Genomic DNA, 20723 nt, shown 5'->3' with positions numbered 1-20723 from the left:
TCTGAGAAAATGAAGTGACGCCATTTTTTTCTCAGGGCTGCTTTAAGAAGCTTGACCACACCAGTTAAAAAAAAATCATTTAAAAATAATTTACGGAATAGGGAGAAGAACTTAAATCAGGAAAAATCAGTCTCATCCTGGCCATTTCCACGAAGTTGAAAACCACCCTCGCAGCTGCTTTCAGAAGTTCAGTTATGTAAGCTTGACTGAGTAGAACCAAAATTTCCAGGTTCTAGGGTCTACCAGAAGACAGAAAAGAATGTCGGCAGTGAGTGGCAACATCAACAATTCAGTTTTCTCTGGACAGTGGATTTTTGTGAGGTGTGGATCCAGCATTTGGAATGCTTTGGAGGCCTGGAAGGGGCTATAATCAGTCATTCCACAATAAGCACCTACTGTGTACATGCCTGGCCCTTTGCTCAGTGCTTTGGTTATAAGACCAAAATGAATCAGCCCCACCCCTCCCTGCCCTCCCCTCCATTGGGCCGTGCTTCTTTCTGAAATGTTCTCTGGAAGATGTCATTTCCCCATGAGCTTCATGTGGCCCAAATCGGCTGATTTTTGTGCTGGCATAATTAAAAAAGCAAACTGAACAAGTGACACACACAACCATTTAGTTAACTCTTAGCTTTGTGATTTGAAAGGGTAATGTTTGTTTTTTTGTTTTTTGTTTTTTTTGGTGAGGCAATGGGGGTTAAGTGACTTGCCCAAGGTCACACAGCTAGTAAGTGTCAAGAGTCTGAGGCTGGATTTGAGCTCAGGTCCTCCTGACTCCACTGCGCCCCCTAGCTGCCCCTGAAAGGGTAATGTTTTAAGACTGCTTTTCACATAGGCTAGTGACCCTAGAATAGGTAGAAATTTTGGGAGAATCCTGCACTTCTGGAATCATTGAAAACCTTTGATTGGATGAAATGTGCTCCTTGAGAACAGGGACCACGTGTTGCTTTTCTACTGCTCCCCCCAGAGCTTAGAATCGAGGCTTAATCGATGATCATTTAATCAATTACCTTTATGAATGAGGTCGTCGGATCTTCAGATCATAAATTTAGAGCCGAAATAGACCTCAGAGGCCAGCAGCTTCATTTTTACAGAGGAGGAAACAAAGGTTGAACGAGGGAAGTGACTTGCCCAGGGTCACACAACTAGTGTTAGAGGCAGGTTGGGAACCTAGCTTTAAGTTGAACTGTATCACAGACCATATATGATATCATTATATTATAATGTCATTAATTCCCTCAAGCTGCTGTTGGACTCGGGTCCCTATTCTCTAGTTTTGTTTTTTTGGCTCCTTAAAATCCACTTCTGTCTATTTCTATATTTAGGTGCTTCAAGAACCCGTGGTTTTTATCAGTGTTGATACCAGCGCTTAAGACCATGACCCCTCTGCCACTTAGTGGCTCATTAGAGAGTTCCCAAGGCTAGCCCATCATGTCCTCACTGCTCTGCCCCACTCTCCCCCCACCCCAGCTGCCAGTGGCCTGGAAAAGAGCCTCTTGAGCCCGGCATAGCCAAACTTTGGACAGCAATCTCAGCCTGGGTCCAGGCCCCCGAGATCATCCCAGCTTGGGGTGACTTTCCAGGGTTGGAGATCTACCTATGTTTCCACATCACGATACAGAACCAGAGAAGTTCCTTTCTACGCCCAGCTAGTAAGTGTCAAGTGTCTGAGGCAGGATTTGAACTCAGGGCCTCCTGAATGTAGAGCCGGTGCTCTATCCACTGAGCCACCTTGAGGATTTTGATTCATAGCTGTTGAGAGGAGTGTAAAGCCCAGATTCTTGCTTATGTTGGCCCTAGTTTCTGAACCAAGGATCGAGAGGAGTTAGATTTGACCAAACTTATCCCTGGTTGGTGCAGTAGATACAGTGTCAGCCATGGAGTCAGGAAGACTCATCTTCCTGAGTTCAAACCAGGCCTCTGACACTAGCTAAGTAACCCTGGGCAAGTCACTTAACCCTATTTGCCTCAATTTCCTCATCTGTAAAAGGAGCTGAAGAAGGAAATGGCAAACCACTCTAGTATTTTGCCAAGAAAACCCTAAATGGGGTCATGAAAAGTCAGACATGACAGAAAAACAACTGAACAATGAATATCCCTAGCCAACTGGATTCTTGTTGATACTTTAACTTTTCTAGTTTTTGGTTTGAATAACACCAGTCTTTGTCTATATTTGAATAAGTCTTTAGCAAGCTTTACTTTACTCCAATAACCAAAGGAACGGAAATATGCATGTGCTCCAGAGGAATAGAGGAGTGGACAAAAATGTAAACTATGCAGTGGAATATTATGCAACCCATACATTAGTAAGTGCCTAATAAATGTTTCTTGCACTGAATGGAACATGACTTAGAAAAACTGCCTACATCCTGTAGCAAAGATACGTTTTCCATTTTGAAGAAATGAATAGACATGAAACAAACATGGCAGACCCAGTCTTGGTTTTTATTCTGTGTCTTGTGTATTCTGGGATTTCTCTAAGCCAAATCTTACTCTTCAGTAGGAAAATTAGGAAATCATTTAAAAAATTTTCTTAATGTTTGGGAGATAAGTGTTAAACGTTTCTGAATAGAAGTCTTAGCTGTGATGATATTTAGTCCTTTGTGGGGTTGGAGAACGGGATAACCCTATGTCCTTGGCCCTTTGGTACCCATTAATGGTGCTTATGGAGTGGCCTATTGAGAGCTTCCTTTTGGAAACTCTGTCCCATCAGTGATGGAAGAATGGGAGAAGCTGGACTGTGATGGCCTTGTGGGAATGACATGGCTGTAGCCGGCCACCTGGGTCGATGATCATTTTCCTCTGGAGTTTGACGACCCTCATACTGGATGGTGCTAAGACACTGGCAGGTTCCAGATTCTCCATTATCCATTTTGGCATCAAGTCTACAAAGTGAACAGGACAAAGAGGTCCCACGTTTCAGAATTCTAGGGCCTTGGAAAAGCATCGCTTCACACTCAAGAATTTGCCATCCTGTTTGGTTTTTTTTTTTTTTCTGTTATTTCAGGTATCCCTCGGGTTGTCCAGTGTAAATTCAGACTGCCCCTGAAATTAATATGCTTGCCCCATCAGCCTTCCAAAACGGCAAGCCACAAGCTCACGATTGATACGAACAAACCTCCTATCAGCCTTCTCAGCCTCTTCCCAGGTAGGCCTTTGGAAGCAGTGTGTGTGCGTGTGCCAGTAACATCAGAAATGTTAGGCATTTAAAGTGGACTCTCCTCGTCAGTGAGTAATGATGGGGTAATTATAAGATAATCACCAAGTCAGCATAGCAGAATGCCTCAAGGATCCCCCGCCCCCTTCATTTTACCTGGTCAAAAGGGTAGCTTATATCAACAAAGTAGGAACATGTAGCTTTTAAGTTTGATTCAGAATGTTTTAATCATTATTTTGCTTCATCACTCAAAAATGAAAACATCAAATGTGGCAGGATTTCTTTGCCTGGAATGTAAATATTTATTATTCGTCTTTATCGTAGGTACATAAAATAAAGCCCCTTGCTAAGTATACCCTTATGCCCCAGGTGAGTAATCCTATAAATAGGTGCTCTTGGGCACGATGATGTTTCCAGCATCTGGAACAGGAACATGTTCATTCTTTGGTCCCTGTTGTCTTCTGATACTTCCCCCTGAGGACTGGGACAGCTCTGGGAAGCTCAGCGTTGGTTTGTGAGTGTGAGGGAGTGTTTGGCAGAACTCAGGAGGTGCCAAGTCTTCTTTCCAAGCAACTCAGTGCAGCTAGTTCTAGGGAAGCTTTGACTGGGTGACACGGGTCTTTAACAGCCCCCAATTCCCAAACCACCACATGTATCTACTTTTTGGGTAAGAATGTGGCATTAAAAAAAAGTGCTTATTTCATCAACCTTCACATGCCCCCTTACCAAACCCAGCATTGCTGCCCCTGAGATGCAGCCTCACCTTGGCATTTGTGGGTAGGAGTCAAAAAAACAAAATATATTTCTCTACAAGACTTTAAACATAGTTTGGTAAGTCAAGATTTATGAAATTAACTACTTAAGAGTCCTTACACTTTATTTTTAATTGTTTTGCAGAGTGTTTTCGTTACTCTTGGTTTTTTTTTTTTTAATACATTAACTTTCAAGTATCTCCAAACTTAGCACCCTCCCTTAAGAGGGTTTTGTTTTGGGGCTTTGGTTTCTTAAGATTATTATTTATGGGGAGAGAGGAAGGGTGTGTGTGTGTGTGTGTGTGTGTGTGTGTGCGCGCGCGCGCTTGCATGCATTGCTTTTAGAAGCTTTCTTGCCTTTCTTTTTGGATCACTTGTGCCAAATTAGCACTCTTCACCACAGGTAAATCTGTGTAATTAAATTGAAAGTCAGAGTGATGGCTGAACCGTGTAGTCATCACTTATCATTAACATGACTCCCTTGTACACTTTCTTCACCTGGGAGTACAATTGGGAATTGAAATGAATAAGATGTTGGGATTGGTTGGATGCTCCGATGATTCATTTTGGCCAAGGCTCTGGTTCCCGAGTGCTTGATAATTATATTTTAAAGTGATGAGATCCAGTGGATGATTTCCTCAAAATGCTGGTCCTTCAAGAGGGGGTGATATTGTAGAATAGGCCCCATCTTTCAAGTGAAGCAGACCCGATGTGTTGAGGAAAGTTTTAATGACTCATTGTCTTCTGAGGGATAGAATTATAAAGCACCATGGGTCAAACTGAGGTCTCCTTGGCTGCTTTACACTCCTCCATCACAGTGTCGCCAGGACATGGTGTGCTGCTGATAGATCTGACCCATTCTCCCCAGACTTATATGTGTATGCAGCCCAACCAGTACCCCTGGGGCTGAGTGTCAGTCAAGACCCCTGAAATCTCAGTATTTATGGGGCTGTAACTGCTTGCAGGAGTGTGATTGTGAGAAAAATCTAGCACGCCAACTCGTCAGAGGTTAGACTTTGTCCTGGAACAGGCTACCCCAGGGACAGAGGTTCTCTCTAGAGAGACCCTTGCCATTGATGACCACAGAGGTCTTGGGGTTTTCTGTAAGTGAACCTGAGGTCATCCCGCAGAGTCCCTGCTCAACTTGATGGCCTCAGCTGCCCAATTGGGGAAACAGTGACTGATGAACTTCTTGGTAAAATGTGTTTAAAAAGTTAAATTAAACAGATTAAGTAAAATTAAGGAGGTTGAGGTGTTCCCACCTTCTAGAGAAAGACAGATGCTTGAGAAATGACTGAACTCTGTTCCTTTAATGTCTGGAAGCTCTTTTCTGAGAGTTCTCAGTGTATCAGTTATGAAGGGGTTATATTCATAATTAAAATCAATGGGGGCAGCTAGGTGGTGCAGTGGATAGAGCCCCGGCCCTGGATTCAGGAGGACCTGAGTTCAAATCTGGCCTCAGACACTTGACACTAGCTGTGTGACCCTGGGAAGGCACTTAACCCAATTGCCTCACCAAAATAAACAAACAAACAAACAAAAAAATCAATCAATGAACAAAGAATTAGAAATACCACACCAAAGATTTTCCTGGTCCCATGTAAAAGCTGGAGCTCACCAGGGTCTTTATCCAGTGTTTACATGAATGAATATTGAAGTTGGTTGGTTTCAAAAAGTGTATTGGCCCAGTGCAATAATACCCAATAAAAATTGCACAATTAAAAATGTTAAAAAATCTCAGCTGTGTAGAAAATGTATTTAACTTAGGGACCTGCTGATTTGGAGATGCTTTTATATTCCTAGGGTCCTAAGACCAGCATCACTGGTTTCTGCCTAGGGTTGGATCCATTTCAGGGACGCCTATTCCTAAGGATAATCTTTTTCAGCCATGAGGATGAAGACAACTTTAGTCAACCTGATTTAGCCAGAAAATGTTAGAGAGATGAGATCAGTAGAATGGACCTTTTTGAAGAAATTCAAATCCATTCAGCAAGGACTTATTATGCACGATGGTTTATTTTATATTACAGCTATGTGCTGGGGGAGGAGGAGAAAGAGAAAGGGACACAGTCCTTGCCCCTAATGAGCTTATATTCTACTGGAAACTAGAAATCGAATGCCAGCTGCTGGCACGTGAGCAGGAATTTCATAACTTGCACAGAAGAGGAAACTCGGGTGCCCGAGTGTTCCTGAGAATATAGCAGAAAACAAGGCGAGTTTTCTTTGGATTTCACCAGCACTAAAATGCCTCTCCATGCTCTCTTCTTCTTCTTCTAGGTTTTGCTAATCAGGCCGATGATGACCAGGTGAACGTGCTCGGTTTCCGCTTCGTGACTGGCTCCCGAGTCACTGTGCTTGCCTCTAAGACCTCGCGTAAGTAAAGCCAGGTTGCCAGTGCTGCTTGGATCTGACAGATGAAGCATCTGAGGCTTGATGTGTTTTGGGGATGATTGGTAGCAAAGGGTGGTCTAGAGTGGGGATCGTGGCGTCATAGAAGAGTGGGTGACTCTGGCACCAGACACCGTGGGGTCGTAGCCTGCATCTGCTGTTGGCCTCGGGTATGACCTTGGCCAGACAGCTGGATTCAGCTTCCTCGTGTTTAAAGCTAAGCAGGGATAGGCAGAACACTCCCACCATCTTTCTCCCATGACTGTCGTCTCCTCCGAGTGGAATGGAATTGGAAGCTCTGAGGACGGGGATGCTTGTTGCTTTTGCATCTGTATCCCTGCTACCTGCGTCCTCATTAGTACTTAATGAATGCTCGCTCATTCATTCATTCATTCATCTCCAATACCTCTTCCAGCTCTGAATTCACCGGAGAGATGGGGGAGAAACTTTGCTAGTGCCCTGTAGAGCTCAAAGGTGGGGAGAATATAGCCGCACTAGTCAGTGATGTTTGTGTTCCAGTGCCTTAGCCACATTCTATCATGTCCCATCTGACTGCTGAGGTTACACATAGTATGAAAATTAAACTTGAGAATAATTCTTGGGCTCAAAGGGAAATAGAGATTTCCACAAAAGGACTTGCTGGGATCCAGAAGAGTTTGGTGAATGCTCCGTTGGCTCAGTTCCTTTGGTGGCTCTTCCTTCTCTTGGTACTTCCTTGTTTTCTGACATTTTCTTGTCCTTGGGGATGATGGGATCCCAGGCGCCCACTAAGTGTTCTGTTGAAAACTTTTTGTAAAATGGGAGCAAGGTTGATTTCTGATTCTATCTGCATGCCTCATTTCACTTGGTAATGCTTTATACGTGATCTTTATATGGATGGAAGTTATTATTTTACTGAATTACATGTATTCTTTTATTTTAGTGGGACAAAGGCAAAATGAAATGATTTTCAGGACATTTGCATTCATAGACGTTTATATTAGGCTCACCATCTGGACATTTGGAACACTGAAATGATTGACTAGGCTTTTTATTTTCTCCTTCTAGATATTTAACATCCTCTAATAGAGCTTTAGTGTGGATGATCAAGCTGAAGGTTGAGAAAGCATCCCTCTTTAAAAAAAGCAACTTTTGCCCCCTATCTATTCACCTCATCCTGGGGAGCAGTCCTAATGCAGATTTTAAACAAATTGAATACCTGTATGTGGGGCCATTGGAAGTAAGCTGCTAGGAGGCACAGTGGATAAAGTGTCAGGCCTGGAGAGCCTTTGCTCTTCTTTTTGAATTCAAATCAGGCCTCTGACACTTACTAGCTGAGTGACCCTGGGCAAGTCATTTACCCTTGTTTGCCTCAGTTTCCTCATCTGTAAAATGAGCTGGAGAAGGAAATGACAAAGCACTCCAGGATCTCTGCCAAGAAAACCCCCGATGGGGTCATGGAGGTCAGACGTGACTGAAAAATGGCTCAGCAACAACAAGGGCCCATTGGCAGTGAGGTCGAGTTGGGTTTTCTATTGACCAATTTCTGTCTCTTCCAGTAAGAATAAAATTGAGTGTTACCGAAACTTTCTAATAGATCCATTTCTGCCTTGTAAAGCATCCTTCCTCTAAAGTCCAGAATAGCAATCCGGAGGGACTCCAAATATGCAAAGAAATCGGTATCTTTTACACAGGAAACATTCAAGTCCTTTGTAAGTCATTGGAAGTTGACCCTGGGGCTTTCTGGATTCTTAATAGTCATTTGCTTCTGAAATCCTGCTCAACACTTAGGCCAAGCTGGGAGGGAGACATACGGCCATTTGGGTTTACTTTCCTGACTTGCTGGGGACTGGAGCAGGCCGCCAACTGGTAACATGGTGCAGTTTATTGTCTGAGGTATCATTTCGGTAAGGGAGCCAAATGGCCTTTTATTGCCTGTAAGTGATGGGTTTTCTAATTTCATTGGAGCTTCTTACATGGATGGTAAAAGCAAGTGAGAGAAGCGCTGAGATTGTGTCTTTTAGCCAAAGCCCGAATTAGCCAAATTCCTCAAATCCTGCGGGTCGTTCTGAGTCTGGCCTCGGCAGCCCCCTGCTCCACAAACGTGGTAATTGCCTGTTGTTGTGAGGAGAAAAAGCAAGCTCCGTAGGCTGGCCTTTAAGGGTTCAGACCTCATCTCCGGTTTTAGTTCTTTTCGCTCCCCTTCCCAACTTCTGCAGTTCAGCCAAGCTGGGCTTGTAGCTCTTCACCAAACTCTTACCGCTAGGCCGTCTCCCATACCTGGCGTATGGGCCTTCCTAATCCTAACCTCACGAGTCTTGACTCTACCCTTCATGCTATGCTACTTCCTAGTAGAGAAAGCTGGAGGCTATAATTGTGGAGACAGCTTGTGTGATGGAAAGAACGCTGGGCTTAGAGGGCAGAGACCTGGGTTCGAATCCGACCTGGGTGAGTCACAGTTTCTAAGAGACTCGGTTTGCTTATCTGTGAAATGGGGATAATGATGGCTGGTGTGCTTCCCTCAAAAGGGTTGTTTTAAGGCTTAAATTATGTTTGTAAAGCGCTTTGTAAATGATAAACCAGTCGATAAATGCCAATTCTTGCCATCATTCTTAATTTATTTTTTATGATTCTAAAATTGAGAAATAATCACAAAATAAGGCCGTTTACATGCCAGGCAATAAAAACAAAAAGCTAAACAACTGCAGTTGTCCATTTCTACCTGGGGAGGAAGGAAGGAAGACTAGGAGGAGGTAAACAGGCTGGTTCCCATGCATTTATAGACTAGGTTCCAGGCACGGGGCGGTAGGATCTCACCAGATCCTTACGAAAGCACAGAGAGTTAGGTGCTTTTCTTCCCATTTTGTGTTGGACGAGTCTGAAGCCAACAAGTTAAGTGACTTGTCCAGGATGGGGAGAGAGGGCCCTGTGGGAAGACAGGGGGGATGGCTGCTTAACTCGGGCTGGGGTACATACAGCCTTGAATGCCAAACAGAGGAGTAGGTATTTAATCCTCGAGGGACAAAAATTCACTAGAGTTGATTGAATAAAGGGCGACAGGGTCACACCTTTCTCTGCTTTGGGAAGATGACTTTGACAGTTGGCAGATGATCTAATGGAGTGGAGGAGACACCAGAGGCAGGGAGACAAGTCCAGAGGGTACACAGTCACCTGGGTGAGAAGGCCTGAACTCGGGGGTAACCGTGCGAGTGAAGAGAAGGGGACAAGATACATACGGGGAATGTCGTGGAGTAGAAATGTCAAGACTTGGCAAGTGGCTGGGGAATGGGAGCCAGAGATGCCTTGGATTCTGTCCTTTTTGCTCAGTTTTGTGTAGGTCTGCAAGTCTGAGGTGCAGTAACTGGTGGGGAATTCCTTATGTGGTATCAAACTACATAGAACAGACAGGACAAATTACTTTCCTCAGTTTCTTTCCCCACACAGGTATCTCAAAACCTACGTGCATGAGAGCATTTCTAGTCATTACACTTAGTTCTTAGTCTAATCTTATCTACTTCTAGACGGCTCTTACCATCTCTTCACTTATTCTCATCCCTAATGTCCTTGGGAATCAGCTCAGGAGGCAGCTTGGACACAAGGCCTTTCCTCCTCCCCTCAGCTGCTTGGCCCCTGCCCCTAGTTACTCTGTATTTATTTTCTATGTATTTGCCTGTAATCGACAGGTTGTCTCTTCCAGATGTGAGTTCTTCATCAAAGTGGGGAGTCTTTGTTGTTCCAGTAGATCTCACAGCACTTGACCCAGAAGAGGTGCTTAATTAGTGCTTGTAGTTGGAGAGACTGAGAAATTGAGGCAAAGAACAAGAGGGCAGCAGAAATGCGTGTGTGTGTGTGTGTGTGTGTGTGTGTTGTGTGCATGTGTGTAGCATGCATATGTGTGTGTTGATGTGTACATACATATGTGAGCAGTTTATGGAAGGCACGGATGGTGAGCATTTAGAAAAGGAAAGGACGTGATGATCCCAGAGAACCAAAATGACTCCTTGAAGAATAGCTCATACATGCCAGAAGACCCTCTCTGCCCCTCGCGCTGTTCGTGGCTGCTTGGCTGTAGATGGGGGGATGCTCTACGTAGAGCTGACCCAGCCTCCCCTGGCTTTAGTGTAAGGAAGGTGTGTGACAATGTGCAGTTGGACTGGAAAAGTGAGATGGAGCCAGTCATGCAGGGCCATGAGTGGCAAGAAAAGGAAAGGTTTCTTTGTGAGGAAGTAGTGAGGTGTTGAGGGTTTGGGGAAGGGGAATGCTGTGGTTTAGAGCACTTTGGAGCGAGGGTGGAGATGAACTCTCTAGCCATGGTTATAATGGCCTGAGGGAGAGGCAAGGAGGTGGTTTTTAAAATAACATTAATATTTATTGCTTTATATGAATACTATACAATGAGGGCTTTTATATTAAGGTTGTGGGAATGGAAAGTAGATTTGGGCAGGGACAGACACGCATGAAAAAGATCTAGGGATTTTAGTGGACTTCCAGCCTGACATGAGTGTGGCTTAGCCAACACAAAAATAAAATGACGTCGAGAGGCATAGCATCTAGACACCCTGCTGCCCTCGGCCTCAGCAGACCACGTCTCGTGGATTATGTTCAGTTTGGGGGGTCACGTGTTAGGAATGACCTTGTCAAACTGGGTTGTCTCCTGAGCTGGACAACTGGAGCTTCAAGGCTGTGTGGGAGAAGGCTCATTTGAAGTAACTCATGATGTTAATTTAAGCCTGAAGAAGAGTAGACTTGGGAGGCTCCATTTGCTGTCTTTGAGCAAATGGTATTTAAATGTAGATAGATCATATTGAGAGTGGAGCTGGCCCTGATGAAGAGAGGGGAATGAAGAAGACCATTTAGGGGACTGCTGCCGTGGTGGATGGGGTGAAAAGGAGAGAACAAGATGGCGGTAGTGGAAATGGAAAGGGACAGCTGGGAGAGAGGGTCAGAGGAAAAGCCACTGGGCCTTGGAGACTATTTTAACAATTTGCTAAAAAAGAACCACAGATGTCAGTGAACAGTCGGTGCAGCCCTCTGCCTTCTCCAAATGAGCATTGACTCCGTTTTTACAAGTACCATTAGGCTCCGGGTTTGGGAAGCCAGTAGATTTAATGGTACTTTTTACAGAGATGCAAACGTACTTAGAGCTTAGAGTATACTTGTCAAGGGGACACATTTCCTTCCACTTCTGAAATTTAATTAATTCCTTCTCCATATATTCACTGAGTGCCTTGAATGTATGAGGTACTGTGCTAGGCCCCCTGGGGATACAAACATCAGTAGGAAGAAATAATCCCTGTTCTGGAATTTAATATCTGATGTAAGGTGATCCCACCCTGTCAGCTCTCTGCCCATCAGGAGAGGACGGCGTTGAGGGGCAATTACTTTGTTGTGGCCCAGTCCTGGTGGACCAGAGCTACCAGTTACTTCAAAGGTTCATTCACTCAACAAATATTTATTTGGGGTCTGTGTATTGAAAGCACTAACTCTGCTCCCCTTGTTCTGATACTCCTAATGGCTGACGTTTAAATGACACTTTATTTGTTATTCAGTCATTTGAGTCGTGTCTGACTCTTTGTGACCCCATTTGGGGTGTTATTGGTAAGGAGCGGTTTGCCATTTAATTCTCTAGCTCGTTTTACAGATGAAGAAACTGAGGCAAACAGGGTGAAATGACTTACCCAGGGTCACACAGCTAGTAAGTGTGTGAGGTCATATTTGAACTCAGGATGCTGAATCTTCCTGACTCCAGCCTGGCAGTGCCCCTTCGCTGCCCATAGAGTACTTTGAAGTATATGCAAAACACTTTACACATATCCTCTCATTTGACCCTCACAACAGCTCTGGGAGGTAGGTACTCTTATCACCCCCATTTTCCGGTTGGGTAAACTGAGGCAAAAAAATGGCTTGCCCAGAGTCACATTGCTGGTAAATGTCCAAGGCTGGTGGTACCTGATGGAGGCACACCTGACTGCTCCATGCTGGCATGATGGGGGCAAATAGGGCCACTTCCCTTACCTTTGGGTCCCTCTCTCTAAGACAAGAGCATGTGGTTGGATACTTTCAAGCTCCAGCTTCTAGGCAAATGCCGTGCGGCCACATTCAGGCAAGAGTGGAATTGGTGGGAAGTGTGTCACCTGTGATTTTTCTAAGGGTCCAAGTTACGGCTGCTCTCGCTTGGTGTGATTCGGTCACAAGCTGCTCAGTAAATGCAAGCCTTCTCTGCAGCTCCTTGTGACTGCCCACCTCGGGGAGCCCGGGCGTGTAGTGGAGGCAGAACACAGTATCTAGCTATTGAATCAATGGAAGGCGGAGTGGTTTTGTAAAAATCGTTTACCTCTGCAGGCTAGAAAGCTTTTGCTTTGTAGTTTTGTCCCCCATCCTGTGGATGAACAGCTGACTCCTAACAGGCCCTTCTCTCTCCTCCCTTGGCTGCTGCCTTGACAGAACGCTATCGAATCCAGAGCGAACGGTTCGAGGACCTTTGGCTTATCACCAAGGAGCTCACCCTCCGTTTGCAGGAGCACTTCGAAAAGCAGGGGGTCAAGGATTTCACGTGTTCTTTCTCAGGGTGTATTCCTCTGCAAGAATACTTTGAACTAATCGACCAGCATTTTGAGGTATGTCTAATAATGTATATTGTGATTTTAACAATAATATTCTTTCTATTGTACATTTTCAGCAGAGATATACGTCGAGTTATCTTTCTAATAGGAATGGTGGGCTTATGTCGATCCTTCCATGGTATTGTGTCTGATTTTCCTATGATTGGTCACCCACATTTATGAGAAAATTAAAAGAACGATTTGTAACTGGAAGGACAGCCAGATGTCACAGTGGATAGATTGCTGGGCTTGGAGTCAGGAAGGCTTAGCTTCATGAATTCAAATCCAGCCTCAGACATTGCCTTGCTGTGTGACCCTGGGCTAGTCACTTAACTCTGTTTGCCTCAGTTTCCTCATCTATAAAATAAGATGGAGAAGAAAATGGCAACACCCCTCTTTCCCCAACATCTGCCCAAGGAAATCCAAAATGGAGTCACGAAGCATCCGACACCACTGAAAAATGACTCAACAAAATTGGAACTGGATTGGGAGTGGGGAGCAAGTAAATTAATTGGTCCATATGGAGATTGCTTCAAGTTGTGGCCTTTTTAGCACAGGCCACTAAGCTCATGACTTGAAATCTGTCTAAAGTTTGTGGACTTCAAGTTAAGGACCCCTGGACTAGAGGAAATGTGCCTGATATTTTTGGGCAAACAGACCAGAAGTTATGTGTTGTAAATGTTCATTTACTCCTCAAAGTAGTCACCTTAGTGGCCTCTGCTATTCCAGTCAGGCTTCCAGAATTTGAAATTCCTCCTTTGGCCTTACCTTCAGAGCATACAATACTTTATTTTTTTTTAAATCATAAAAGTATTTTATTATTTTCCAGTTACACAAAAAGATAGTTTTCAACATTTGTTTTCATAAGATTTTTAGTTCCAAATTTTTCTCCCTCTCTCCCCTCCCTTGCTGCTCCCCAAGACTGAAAGCAATCTGATATAGGTTATATATGTACAATTGCATTAAACACATTTCCACATTAGTCAGGTTGTGAAAGAAGAATCAGAACAAAAAGGAAAAAAACCTCAAAAAAACAAAACCCAAAACAAAACAAAACCCAAAAGTAGAAAGAGTATGGTTCAATCTGCATTCAGATTCCACAGGTTTTTTTTTCTGGATGTGGAGAGTATTTTCCATCATGAGTCCTTTGGAATTGTCTTGCTGAGAGGAACTATCTCAGTTGATCATTGCACAATGTTGCTGTTACTGTGTACAGTACTGTGTACTGTGTTCTCCTGGTCCTGCACACTTCACTCAGCATCAGTCTGCTCAAGGCATGAAATACCTTAAAGAAGCAGTTATAATGCTCTGAGGAATGTGGACTTCATTTTGGGGACTGCCCCAAATTTCTCTGGAACCATAGCTCCACCTCCAGAACCATAGGGAGAAATCCTTTGCTTGGCATTCCAAGCTCTTAGACCCTAGTGCTCGCCTTCTTTTCTTTGCCACCCCTTACTCCCCAACACATACGCTTCAACCCAGTGACCCTCACTGTTCCATGAACACAACCCTCCATTTCTCAGCCCTGGGCATTCTCTCTGCTTGTCCCCCATGCCCTCTCCTCATCTCTGCCTCCAGCTTTCCTGGTTCCCTTTGAAATCCCACCCCAAATCCCATCTTCCACAGGAAGCCTTTCCCCACCCCCCTTAATACCAGTGCCTTCCCTCCGTTCATTATTTCCTCTTATATAGAAATAGATATGTGGGGCAGCTAGACTGGCCCTGGATTCAGGAGTACCTGAGTTCAAATCCGGCCTCAGACACTTAACACTTACTAGCTGTGTGACCCTGGGCAAGTCACTTAACCCCAATTGCCCTGCAAAAAAAAAAAAAAAGAAATAGATATGTAGGGCAGGGACTGTCTTTTTTCCTCTTTCTGTATCCTCAGTGCATAGCACAATGCCTGACACAAGGTAGAAACTTCCTAAATTTTTATGAGTAACTGACTGACATCTGGTGAATAATGTGGAAATCAAACTGGCTAATGCTGTTTTGATAAAAGTGAAATATAATTTAAAAAAAGGAAAGGGGTGAATTTGGTTTATAATTGGTCTCAAGGGCAGTTCCCAAATGGGAGTGACAGGTGATTTGTTGAATGTCAATATTATTGCACAGAATGTCTAGCCTCCCAAGGTGACTACTTTATATATATAATATATGTGTGTGTGTATGTATGTACACACACATATATGTGCATATATGTAGGCATATGTATATATGTACATATGTACACATTGTATATCTGTGTGTCTGAAAAATCAATCACTTTATGTACACATTTTATATATTCAAAAATAATTAACTTCATTAAGTTTTTATGCCTTGTAAATATATTCTAGATTTAAGGATAACATTTATGGTACATGAATTAGAGTCAGTTCCAACTAGTAACAAACAGATTAATATTAAACCATTTGGGATAAAATGGCCCTGGATTGAACCTTCTCCCATGTATCTTCCCTTCAGTATAAGCTCTTTGAGGGCAGAAACTGTCTCCCTTTTGTCTTTTTCTGTTTGGTGCCTAGAATAGAGTTTGGCCTGCCACAGGGGGTTACTCAATGCTCTTTGGTTCCAAGGATTTTGCCAACAGGCAGCACTAAGTAAATCTCCTCACAATCCAGTAGCTAGTAGATTTGGTAAAGATGTTCCTGTTCACTTGTACGAAATGATATCCCTATGGGCCGTGAAAGTGAAGGTCCGCTCACACTTCTCTTATTTGGTCGTCAGGCATTTAGAATCAGCTTAAGAATTCCTGTACAGAATAAATCCCTAATTCTGTACAGTGTCAGGTCCTTAGAGAATAAAGAGCTTGAAAAAAGGTTTTACTTAACTTTTGGAGGTCTTATGAGGAAGGACAATTCTGCAAAGATCAGTGTCTTTTTATGTCAAATGCTTTCAATCTTGGGGTGGAGGAATTTCTTCATGTTAAAGCAGTCTGGTATTTATGATTCAGGATAGATAACTAATAGCCTATTGTCAATTACATTTTTTCATTCATTTCCCCCTTTCAACCTCTTTTTGGTGAGATGAACCTGTGGTTTCATTGATATAGGGTAGAGACTCCCTCTACCCATGCAAAACTGTAATTTACAATGTTAGAGACTAGAATTGAGTGATTTGGGGACTTGTCCATAGACAGCAGCCGGATACCCACTGTGGCCCGCTGTCTGTCTGTTCTGTTTCATGATCTTGTAGTCAGATGATTATATTCTTTCAAACAATTCTGCTATTCAGATTTTTTATTAACAATAAAAACCACTCATTATTCTGCTCCTACTGGGAGCCCTGCAAATGACTCTGGAGGAGAGACTGTCAAGCCCTAGAATCTCCCTTCAGGGAGCTTTTAGATTAACCAGTCAGGCTGCTTACCTTGTCCAGCCTCCCTCTAAGGAAAAATTCACAGCTTCCATTTGGCCAAATGTACTTCATTTCTCAGGCACCCAAGTGCTCTTCTGTCCTCTGTATACTAGGTAAGAAAATACTCATACACAGAATATATTAAAGCAAACTGTTGTCCTTTTCTCCCCATCAATGCCAGCCCCCTGCCCCCTCCCCGCCAAGACCCATTTCTTTATTTGCTGTTGGGTAACTTCACACTCTCTCCAACTTCTGCTAATACCATTTAGCCATCTCTGGGAGTTATTGAGATGGAAAGATTTTTTTCTTTATTGCTTTTTTAAAAGAAACAAGTGCCTCTCTCTGCCATGCAGTTTTTCCACCTGTTGGCTGCATTTTGGGGCTGTTGCATTCCCATGAAGTTGCTAGTTTGATGAATTATTAAGGTGGATTGTCTCAGTTCATAAACGATTTCCGTAGAAGTTGTTGTTTTGCTGCCCTTGGAAGCTCTTGCAGACAGAATTCCAGCTGGGTCACAGGAGAGTGACAGCCTCTGGGAACAAGGCATGGTCGTCTTCCCTATGACTTTTTTTTTTTGGGTGGGGCAATGGGGGTTAAGTGACTTGCCCAGGGTCACACAGCTAGTAAGTATCAGGTGTCTGAGTCCGGATTTGAACTCAGGTCCTCCTGAATCCAGGGCCAGTGCATTATCCACTGCACCACCTAGCTGCCCCCTTCCCTATGACTTTTTACCAAGAGAGGTGAAGGCATTTGGGTTCAGTAATATGCGTCTGTTATATTTCCACACCTTGCTCTGCACGCTGCCTTTTGGGGGCTAGACAGAACAAGTTGGATCCTGCTTCCACCTGGTCACGCCACTGGCGCTTGAAAATGGCCATCACGGACCCCACTCTATGTCTTTGCTTCTCCTCTGGGTTAAACATTCACTTTTGTTGTTGTTCAATCATTTTTTAGCTGTGTCTGACTCTTCGTGACCCCATTTGGGGTTTTATGGTCAGAGACACTGGCGTGGCTTGCCATTTCCTTCTCCTGCTCATTTTTTGTTTGTTTGTTTGTTTTGTTTTATGGGGCAATGAGGGTTAAGTGACTTGCCCAGGGTCATACAGCTAGCGTCAAGTGTCTGAGTCTGGATTTGAACTCAGGTCCTCCCGAATCCAAGACCAGTGCTTTATCCACTGTGCCACTTAGCTGCCCCCTTCTCCTGCTCATTTTACAGATGAAGAAACTGAGGCAAACAGGGTGAAGTGACCTGCCTAGGGTCACACAGCCTGTGTTTGAGGCTGGATGTGAACTCACAAAGATGAGTCTTCCTGACTCCAGGCCTGGCTCTCTATCCACTGCACCACCCAGCTGTGCTCAGCTCTGGGCCCAGGAGCTTGTCCATAACGATTGCCAATCAAAGATACATATTTGAAAGGCCTGTCTCTCCAGCTCTATGTCACACTCTGGCCAGTGGGCCTTCTTCGTCCACTTGTCCTCACTCTGGATCAATGGCTAGGCTGATCTGTTTGTAGTGGCTGTTGATGGCAGATGGCTTTTGCCTTTCCATTTTGGGTAGGGTACCTCCCAACATCACTCATGCTTTAATGGTAGAATGCATCCACCTACTTTATATCCCGTCCGATGTTGATGCTCAGTGGATGATGGAATGAGATTATCTCCTGGGTAGTGCCGTCATGGCATGGGAGAGGCCACCTTCCAAGAGAGCCTTTAATTTTTAAATTTAAAATTTTTTTTTTTTTTTTTTTAGTGAGGCAGTTGGGGTTAAGTGACTTGCCCAGGGTCACACAGCTAGTAAGTGTTAAGTGTCTGAGGCCGGATTTGAACTCAGGTCCTCCTGACTCCAGGGCCGGTGCTCTATCCACTGTGCCACCTAGCTGCCCCTCCAAGAGAGCCTTTAAGACTAGAATTTGCTCTGTTAAGGAAGATACTTAGTTATAGACTTGGTCTGATTTCTATTCCTTATACCTCGGCAGTTGTGTGCCTGGGAGGTTGTGGTCTGCTGTTGGCAATCACCTATGGAATGACCTTAGGATACCATTCATGGAGCTTGTCTTACAGAGATGAGGAATCCTGTTTGACATTTAAAGCCTACCACACCCTGCCTCTGATCCGCCTTTCCAGCCTTCTTCCTACCAGACTGGTCTGGGGGGATAAAAAAGACAAAGGTGAACACAGCCCTTCCCCTCAGGGAGCTTGCATTCTAACCAAAGAAGACAGCATATCCATATAGAGACACATTGCAATCTCCAGTAGTGGAGAGACTTCCCACACCAGGAGGTCCCCCATGATGACAAAATTACAGCCCCTTATATGAGTGTTTTGTCAGGTCCATTTACTCTTTGACTACAGCCCTTAGTGCACGACAAGCACATAGTAGGCACTTACTGTATGCATATTGACTTGACCTTATTTTGTGTAGTATATGGGATGCTGAGATAACAGCCTCCAAATGCCACAGTTTCATTGCTATCCCTGATAATTCCAAGGATGATGGTGCCCTTTCCAAGTTTCATCTACAAAATGCTTTCTGAATCAGGTTCACTTTCTATGTTTTTTTTTCTCCCAGTGTGGTGTGGTGTGGTGTGGTGTGGTGTGGTGTGTATGTGTGTGTGTGTTCTGAACTACAATTTTATCAATGTGCAGAGAGGTTTGCATTTGGTGTAGTTAGTAGGTAATACTGATCCCTTGGGGGTTCTTGAAGACAAAGGACATGATGATGAAGGTTGTGTTTTAGGAAGACTTGTAGCAGATCAATCAATCAATCATCAGGTTAATTAAGGTGTTGTGTGTAAGGTGGATGAGAGACCAGGAGAAGGCCTGGGGGGATGGTACGGCACTAGGTGCTTTATCTGCAGTGGTAGCCAGGCATCGGAGAGAGGAAAGGTGACTAGGAAAGTGAGAGAGGGGTGTTTTGAAGCAAGAATCGATAGTGTTTAATAATTAAATTAGGTATAAAGAGTAAGCTCATTAAAGGTGATTCCAAAGTTTCTGGACTGGGACTCCGATAGAGCCCTTATTGGGAATATGGAAGTCTGTCAATAATGGCATTTGTAGGGAAGACCCTAAATCTCTGTTGAATATGTTACATTCAAGATGATGCGAGGCCGCGTGGCGCAGTGGGACCACGACTGGATTTGCAGTCAGAGGACCTGGGTTTGAATGCCGACAGCCTCCTACTCTCTGAGTGACCCTTGGGACCCCTCATTTCTCGTTCGTAAAGTGAAGATCTTGGAATAGAGTGGGTCTTTAAGCCCCATTCCCAGCTTTAAATTGTTGATCTTGTAATGTTTTCTTAGCCAAATGGATCTATCTTTTGTTGTTGTTGAGTTGTTTCAGTGGAGTCTCACTCTTTGTGACCCCATTTGCTTTGGAGTGGTTTGCCATGTCCTTCTCCGGCTCATTTTACAGAAGTGGAAACTGAGGCAATAAGGGACTTGCCCAGGGTTTAGTACTGTGTAAATCACATTGATGGAGGAAATTTCCATCCTGAAAGTTTTCTACACACGTGGAATCACAGGATCAAAGATCATTCATCCCTAACTGTCTGTGGCCTCCTTGGAGGATAAAACAAGGGGTTGTTGGGTCTCTGAGTCAAAATGAACAATTTTCTAACTCTTCTTTTGTTTTCGTTTTTGTTTTTTTTTGCAGAATTTAAGTTTTTTTCCCCCCAAACTTTTAGTTTGAAATTTAAATTTTGACTTTAGTTTAACAGTCCTACTGGTAGTCAGTTAAATGTGCCTGATTTCCTACAGCCGTGTCAGCATTGGCTTTTTCTATCCTTTCACTTTGTGATGTTTAAAATCTAAATTGTGGTCGCCTTAAATTAGAAGCTTCAGCACCAGTCTTTGGGCATTAAACATTTATTAAAGCATGCAGGTGTTCACAAGGAGTTCAGAAAGTTAAGAAAAAGCCTATCTTGCATAGAATTCCAGCCTGGTTGGGTTCTTCCTCAAGTCCTCCTCCAGGAGCCTGCTTTAATCAGGAACTCTCCAGCAAGCTGATTGTGGAAGCTTTTTATAGGTTGGAACAGAGGCGGGCCTTACACACTGCTTCAAGCTGATTGGTTGGTGTCATCCAAATCCATTGGTTCTGAAGGTGTTCTCAAGGTGTGATTACAATCCAGTTAACCTGAAGTAGGCTAATCAGCAGTCAATCACTCTCACTTGATTCAATCAGTCTAGATTAATCTCCAGGTGGGTCTTTGAGTATCTGCTAAATCTCATTATTTCATCACAACTTCTTGCTTAATTTGATGCTTGTGAGGTGAGGCCTCAAGGTCGTTTTAAAGGGTGCTTCTCTGCCTGTTAGTGAGTATGAGTTCTTTTTCAAATATGTTCAGATTTGATGTTTCTTCTTTTGAAAGTTGTTTCTTCATCTCTCTTGACCACTCATCTATTGAAGATTGGCTCTTGATCATATCTATTCCCTACAGCTTTTTTGTTTGTTTGTTTGTTTTTTTGCAGGGCAATGTGGCTTAAGTGACTTGCCC

The 20723-nt window shown here is 43.8% G+C and overlaps 1 protein-coding gene across 2 annotated transcripts in view; it reads left to right on the top strand.

Moving 5' to 3' along the window:
• BBS9 (Bardet-Biedl syndrome 9) overlaps positions 1-20723 on the top strand; it is a 349441-nt gene that overhangs the window by 154848 nt on the left and 173870 nt on the right. For both annotated transcript variants that reach the window (XM_043979234.1, XM_043979233.1), the window contains 3 exons: positions 3005-3145; positions 6184-6279; positions 12718-12890. In XM_043979234.1, the coding sequence (XP_043835169.1) occupies positions 3005-3145; positions 6184-6279; positions 12718-12890 (410 nt within the window). The remainder of the gene's footprint in view (positions 1-3004; positions 3146-6183; positions 6280-12717; positions 12891-20723) is intronic.

Source organism: Dromiciops gliroides, chromosome 1, assembly GCF_019393635.1.
Source record: "Dromiciops gliroides isolate mDroGli1 chromosome 1, mDroGli1.pri, whole genome shotgun sequence".
Lineage (NCBI taxonomy): Eukaryota > Metazoa > Chordata > Mammalia > Microbiotheria > Microbiotheriidae > Dromiciops > Dromiciops gliroides.
The sequence above is the reverse complement of the archived record's forward strand: the minus strand, read 5'-3'. Positions and strand labels throughout refer to the sequence as shown.